We start from the raw sequence: 7,549 nt of genomic DNA, 5'->3' as shown, positions 1-7,549 counted from the left end.
GGACACCCCACAGGTGAGGTCCAGAGGGCTGCAGCATCCACAGCGGCCGCCGTCCAGGGCAGGATGAGTGCGGGCAGGGTGGACACGCGCTCGATTTTGGAGAGTGGGTGAGATTGTGTTAGGAAAGCTCCGAGAACAGCCATGGCTTGCGGGAAGGGATGGGAGCAAGGGGGATGGATGGGAAACAGGGGGATAACAGTGTCCAGGGGGCTGGTACAAACCCTCTGGAGCAACCTGGGGGTCTGCAATAAAAGATCTCGGTGCCTTTTGGTTCTCTGTTGTGCTCATGGCATCGTCAGAAAGCGCAGGGCTGCTCGGCAAAAGGGCGGGTGGTGTTTGGTGGTGTGAAAGGCAGGAATTGGGCAGGGGGGTGAGGGCACCCACCTTTCCCACAGGATGTGGTGGCACCATGTCCCCTCATCCCATAGCCCTGCTGGCAGCCCCAAGCTCCCTACCGTGGTCCAAAGGCACATCCCCGTGTCCCTCTGGGGATGGGCAGGGGGCTGCCAGCCCCTGATAACACAGCTCCCATCCCACCCCATCCATCCTGCTGCTTCCCTCAGTAAATCCCTCAGTGCAGCAAACCAAATCGCTGCATCTTCTTTGGGAAGGACCGGTCATCAGCTTTACCAGCGTGGTTTTCTTTCTGGAAAGGAAACGTAAGATAAAAGAGCTGAGGGAATTGGGGGAACTGGGCTCTGCGCACTCACACTTTGCACTGGGGCTGGGCTGGAGATGGCTTTGAATCCAGCTCAGCTCCAGTACCCAGAGCAATGAACATGTGGAGCCTTCAAATTAAGATCAATGTTATTTTCTTCCCTTTTAATAAGGGGAAAAATAAATAGCAGCCCTCTGCAGCGCTTGAAGCCCAACTTTGGGATGCTCTGGGCAGCTGGGTCTCCAGAGGAGAGGGTCCTGATCACGATATCAGGCTGAAAACATGGTCCTGTGCTGACAGCGCTTGTTTTTAACGTGATTTTTGCTTTTCAGTAATCCAAAGTATTAATGCTGAGAGGATCCCAGCTCTTTATGAGGTGTGGGCTCTGCGTTTGGCTCCCAGTTCATCACACTGGGCCACACTGGTTCTGCTGGGGCCGGGCCGGGGTGGGAATTAATTAAAGCTTAGGGAATTGAATCTGCTTGATTACTTTGGGAATAAATAACCTGTTTAGCTCAGACACTTTTGGCTCTAAAGAAGAGCAGCGTGATGTGTTTTGGGCTTTTTTTTTTTAGATGGGAGATTTCTCCTTCCCCATTATTTTCTGATTCATCTTCATCTGCAGTGCCTGGTCTGGTGTTTTCAGTTTGGGTTTGTTTTTTTTTTTTAAGCTAAGGGAAAAATACTCAAGGTTTCTGGCTGTGTTTCTGAGGCTGCAGATTTATCTGCGATTCCGTGTCTTTTTAGTGAGGTAAATATCTTTTGGCGTTGGCGATAACCGCAGCCGGCAGAGGTGATTTATTTCAGGAGCCTCGTGCTCCAGCGCGGCTCGGGAAGCGTTAGCGCTCACATTCATCTGCTCCGCACGGACGAGCTGCTCCGCCACGAAACCCAAATGAAAAGAAGCCCCTTTCCCTTACAGCAAATCTCCCTCCGAGTTTTTGCTCGAGAGAAAACGTAGCAAATCGTGGGGTGTTTTTTTTTTTTACCCAAACTCTCTTTGCAACGCCAAGGTCGCCGGGATTGTGAGTGTGTGGTGTCAGCCTTGGACTGCCTCTAAAGCCATAAATACCGGACTGGAGTCATCTTGTGCTCTCCGCTGCAAAGAGGTGTGGTGACAAATCCGCTTGCTCTTTGCTTGTCTCTTTTCATATATATATATATAAAAAAACCCCCACAAAACCAACCCACACCAAACCCACAGCTTTCAAGGGGAAAAATCTTCTTTAAAAGTTGCCGTGTGCGACTTAACAGAAACGGTAAATGCTTTTATTAACTTCTAGCAGGGCTCTGAAGAGCTGCTTTCTTCCCTGATTGAAAAGCACTCATCGAAGTGGCCTGGCTTTGTTGCCTTTGCTGTACAGGGCTGGTAATTGTAGAGTAGAAAATCCTCTCTGAAATGACAAAAGAATCGAAAAATAGGGGGAAGAAAACCCCAAAACAACGCACTTTTGGGAAGGTAAAGGAGCGTTTGGGAGGTGGGAGTGGTTTTTCTCTGCCCTCAACCCACTTCATCCCACTCCTCCGGGCGAGGAACAAAGCAGGGCCCTGCGCCGAGGGCTCGTTTGCTGGGTTTAATTACAGCAGGAAGGGGGATCTGAAGTAGCTGAGCTCTGGTGTGCTGTTGTAGGATGAGGAATACTCTGCATTTTGGTGGTTAAAGCTCCCAGGTGGGGCTGGAAGTGCTGAGAAATGGCTGAGCACGGTGCCTTTAGCAGCCCACGATGGGAAACGCTGGGTTTATTCCTTATTTAGTGTGCAATTCGGTGTCTCCTGGTCAAGGAGGAGGGGATGGTGCGGGCCTGGCCCCAGCAAGGTTTGGGGTGGGCAGCGCTGGTGTCGCTCACACACAGCAGCACCTCCTGGAGGCTTTGCTAGAGAGAAATGGATCTTCCAAAGGTGCTTTTTATCCACGGCACTGGGGTTTTGCTGGCAAAAACAGGAGACAAAGCTCCCCAAGTGCTGCTGAAGCTGGAGGAACAAGGACAAAGCCATTCGTGCTGAGGGGGGCAGCAAGCAGGGCTCTGCACATCCCTTTTTGAGGGATGCAGAACGTGAACCAGTGCTCAAAAGGACAATTTTATTCATTTATTTCCCCCTTCCCATTTAGTTTGGGGTCTGGAGTGTCTTCCTCTGGTTTTACTGCCTCGATGACATGAAGCCAGGCTGCTTTTTTAACCTTTCTCAGTGGCTACGGGATTCTCCTGCCCAACGTCCACCAGAGCAAGAGCCACCCATGGGCTTCTCCCAAAAGTTAAAGCAAAGGAGTGGGTGCTGCTGGGTGCTCTCAAGAGAAACCGAGGCAGCACAGCACAGATGTGGTTGTGTCTGTGCTTTCCCCACTTCACTGTTTTAGAGCCAGGGCTTGTTGGTGTCAAATTAAGGAGAGATTTTGGGAAGCAGGAATGGATTCGCTGATGGTGGGGGCGTTTGGGTGCCACCCGTCCTGGTGCCATGTGTTAGCGCATCGGAGGAAACGCTCCCGCTCCCGTCGCGGTGTTAAGTGGCAGCCGATGATGTCCCAAACCGAGCTTTCTAAAAAGGTGCAGAAAATGTTGCTAACCCCATCAGCGGCGTTAAGACAGCGCAGGGACATGAAAGCACCAAGGGTTTATTAATAAATCCCCTGTGGAAGGAATGTCCTCGCTGGGGAAGGACCGAGGCCGTCGTTAACGCTGTCTCGTAAGGCAAACTGGGGCTTTCACGACGAGGGCTGTCATTAACACAGCGTATTAATAACCTGGCATCACTGGTCCAAGGAATGCCCTGATCCAGCTGCTTTGTGGAGGCCATGGCGTTAACATGATCGCTCTTCTCGATCATTCCCCTCTGTTTCTTTCGCCTCCAATGGGTCTAAATCGGCTCTTTTCTGCACTCTGCATTTCAGGTTGGGGCTCCCGAAAGCTCTCATCACCCCTGGCTGTGTCCTCCATGCTTGACACCAGGCTGAGCTGGGACTCCAGCACAGATGGTGGCTTTGTGGTGGCTTTGCAGTGGCTCATCCCCCTTTCTCATGCCCATACCCCCTCTATTTTGCAGGCACTGACAGTGAAAACCCAAAGTGTGCATTAACCAGCCCAGCACAACATGTCCCAAACCTAAAGAGGAGCGAGCTCCTATTTCACCCAGCACCATGGTGGGGCAGAGTCCCTTGAACCCCAGCGAGAGCAGGACCCCCGTCCTCCTGGAGCCCTTCGTCCACCAGGTGGGCGGCCACATGAGCATGATGAAGTACGACGAGCACACGGTCTGCAAGCCCCTGGTCTCGCAGGAGCTGAGCTTCTACGAGTCGCTGCCCTTGGCCATGAGGCAGTTCACGCCCCAGTATAAAGGTAAGAGCTGGGGAGGGGGCGGTGGTGTCACCAGGATGGGTCCCTGAGTTTGGGATGAGTGCAGATGGGGGGCAAGGGGGTAGCATCTGGCTTGATCGGGATGGGTCTGAGCTCTGGAGCCCACCACTTGTGTGGGTTTTGCTGTCAGAAATGCTCAAGTGCCTGGGTGAGGAGTGGGTTACTGAGACTGGAGGGGTTTCCTGGATCTCTGTGGCTAAGGGGGAGTCTCTGATGTCTAATAAGGGCTGAGCGCTGGCTGATGGCACCAGGAGATCCTCCCCTCTGCCTTTGGTAAAACCGGGGGCTCTTGTGGTGTCAAACAGGGCTGAGATTGGGCTGTTCTTGAAGGGAACAGGCGTGAGAAGAGGGAGAGTGTGAACACAATCTCCTGGGGAGCTGAGAGCCTGGGCAGTGCAGGAGTGGGACAGAGAGGGTAAATACAGACAAAATCACCCAAAAAAGCCACAAACCAAGGGGCAGGAGTAGGATGGGTTTTCCCAGCAGTGTTTGCTGTGAGGATTTGGCAGGTTGTGGTCCCACATGGGTTGGTCTGATGGTCTGGCAGCACTGAATAGGTGCAGGAAAGCAGGGATGGAGTCTTGATCCCAACAGGATTCCCAAGATGTGGCACGCTGTGCTCTGTTCAGTGGAGATTTGAATGAACGTCCCCTGATAGGAAAGGTTTCTGTCCCAGGGTGCCTTTGCTCCACGCACGGCCCCATTGCCCCAGTGGTTTTAGTGGGGTGCAGGTTTGTGTTGATGAAGGGAAGGGTCTGGGGGACAGATGGTCCCTGGGCCACCATGAGACACCGAGCCCGAAAACCCAGCCCAGGGATGCACCGAGCATCACTTCTATGGGTGCTCCCCCATAGCCAAACTCTGTTCCCCCACAGCGCTCTGGAAAACCAGAGGCACACAGCACTTAACTTCCTAAAAATCAGCATCAGAATCACCATTCCAGCTGAATTTCTCCATTTCCCTCCTGAAAATCAGCACTGGAGGGTCCTGGCATTTTTTAAAGCCATCCTCCCTCCCTCCCTCCCTTATTCCCTCACTATTTCTGCTTTTACTGCCAGACTTGTGCCGCTCATAAAGCTCCTGACCCTGGATTTTTGCGAGGGGCGAGGAACGCGGCTGTCACGTAAAAACTGAAAATATCTTTTGGTCCTTCGGCGTTGCAGGAAAGAGCTCAAAGTGTCAGCGCCGTTTCCATGCCCTCCCAATCCAATCTCTCCCTTGCCCAGAAAGTCAGGGGCCTTTGGAGATTTACGGGATGATATTAAAAAGATGCTTAAGAAAGAAAACAACTCCTCCTCGGAGCAATTTCCTTTAGCAGGGGCCCTGTCTGTCTGTCTAATAAAGATGTTAAGCAGTCGCAGCTTATCAGGGGTGGTTATTAATACCTTTTTATCTTCTTTTTTTTTCTCTTCTATGACAAGTCCCAGAGAGTTTTGCACCGAGGGGTAATTAAATAGCAATGCTCCTCCAGTTTGGCATTGGGCACGTCTATTTTTATTCTGATTATAACCATCCCAGGCCTGAATGCCGGGTGAATTAAAGAGGTGGGATGCTTTCCCATGAGGGTGATGGGGGGTGACGATAATCCCGAGGTCCCCATCCTCCCGTCACACGCGGCCGTGCTCCTCATCTCTATTCTTAGGCTACAGGGATGGGGGACACCGGCGCCAGGACCTTATGCAATGGTGACATTACACGTGGCGTTGATCAAATGTCACCATTCAAACCGAGCACCGAGTCGGCCACTTCCAAAAGCACCCACCACTCATGTAACCAGTTTCGGGCAGCTTGGGAACCTTGGGACCAGCTTCTGTCCCCCCTCATCCCCTTGCAAATCTCAACTGGGTTTACAAGGGGGGGACACTGGACTTGTTTTCCAGCCCGGTTCTGCTCAGATTCCTACAGCACATGGCAGTAACTAAATGCACTTGTAAATGTAAAAATAAACCCACGAGGGTAGAGCTGCATAGCAAAATGCTCCTGAGCATCACCCGGATGCCACCAGCATGGTGACAGCACCATAAATACCCACTGCATTGGGACAGGAGGGGCATCACGGTCTGGGTGACACTGAAAGGCCAGCAAAGACGAGGACTGAAATACATCCTTGCTCCCTGGTAGATGTTTTCTTGTTGCAATAAGAGGTCGGTAGCTTTCTGCTAGCCTTAGATTTGGGTTATAGATTGGTTTTTCACACGTAGGTCACTCTCAGGACATCTGCAAAACCCATACAGAAGCACACAGCGGGAAATAAAGGTATTTTTAAGGCTGAAATGTAGGTTTTTGAAGGCAGAGTTTTCCGCTGGAAGGAGGGAGAGGATCACATTGCCTTGCAATTTCACTGCTCATTCTCGCCTTTGAAAATCTCCCCATTAATTTTCATATTAATGTAAGATACTTAAGAACTCTTGGTTTCATGCTATATATAACGGGTTTTAGGGCCGGATTGTCAGCACTATGTAAATCAGCCTGGCGCCATTGACTCGCAGATACGTAAGTGGGGCAGTTTTTAAGGTTACAGGCTGCTCCGTTTGGAAACAAGGGCTCTGCTGGCTTTTTTAAAAATAAAAAGGCTTTGATTTAGGCAAAAGATAGGCTGGGTTTTTTTTTTTTTTATTTTCCCTGCCTTTTCTCCCCTGGAAATTCAAAGCAGGCATCCGAGCTGATAGGAATTTTGCTCGCCCTCAGTTATCTGTAATGTGGGTTTATGAACAGGACTCACAAAGCATCGGGTGGGTAACGTGCTCACCATCAGCAAAGGACTGAGGGAGCTAAAATTATTACTTACCTCCTAATTCGGGTTCCCAGCTCCCTGTTTCCCTTGGCAGAGCAGCCTGTGTGTGTTCACAGTGCAAAATGAGTTGATTTAATCGGGCCTGCAGCAGCGAGCATTGAGATTAATGCTGATTTTACAGCCAAAGGGAGCAGAAATGGTTGTGGGAGCTGAACAGAGAGGGTATAGAGGGATATACATCTGAATACAGCTGCAGATGCAGCACTGTGGGGTGCAGGACCTAGGGAGGGGTGGGCACCCCAAATCTAATGGGGGTGGCTGGTGCCTGCACTCAGGCGGTGAAAACTTCCCTTGGTTGGCAAAACTCTGCGCACACAGAGGGCAAATCCTTGCTGAATCTCACTTTAAATGGAGAGAGGTGCATATTTAGTTGCTCTGTTCTCCCAAGCAAGTTTGCCAGAGCTCCTGTGTTTGTGAAGGTGCCAAAATTCATCCCCTTTCAGCACCCAACAGCCCCGGTGAAGATACCCTGGGGATGGTTGGATAAAACCCAGCTCCCTGTGTTGCTAACGGGGCTTTTCCAGTGAGGAGTTTTGCTGGTCCAACAGCCTTGGTGTCCTCTTTTGGATCAGGAAACAGCAGGGTGTTGCTGTGGGTGGCTCCAGTGCCCAGCATCCTCTCAGGGACCCAAAAGGGGATGCTCCAAAATGCCTCCGCTGCCACGAGAGGCTCAGACCGCCCTGAGATTGGGCTACAAGAGCCGCACCGCCGTTATCAGCCTTTCCCAGAAAGGTCAGAGCCATCCTG

General features: G+C 51.4%; 1 protein-coding gene across 1 annotated transcript in view; it reads left to right on the top strand.

Moving 5' to 3' along the window:
* Nucleotides 1–3,791: 3,791 nt before the first annotated feature.
* LOC104548750 (inositol hexakisphosphate kinase 3-like) overlaps nucleotides 3,792–7,549 on the top strand; it is a gene marked incomplete at its 3' end in the record, with an annotated part of 5,929 nt that continues 2,171 nt past the window's right edge. Inside the window, exon 1 of the mRNA XM_010194856.1 lies at nucleotides 3,792–3,990. Within this exon, the coding sequence (XP_010193158.1) occupies nucleotides 3,792–3,990 (199 nt within the window). The remainder of the gene's footprint in view (nucleotides 3,991–7,549) is intronic.

Source organism: Mesitornis unicolor, unplaced genomic scaffold, assembly GCF_000695765.1.
Source record: "Mesitornis unicolor isolate BGI_N332 unplaced genomic scaffold, ASM69576v1 scaffold23331, whole genome shotgun sequence".
Lineage (NCBI taxonomy): Eukaryota > Metazoa > Chordata > Aves > Mesitornithiformes > Mesitornithidae > Mesitornis > Mesitornis unicolor.
This window is presented reverse-complemented; position numbering and strand designations above follow the sequence as displayed.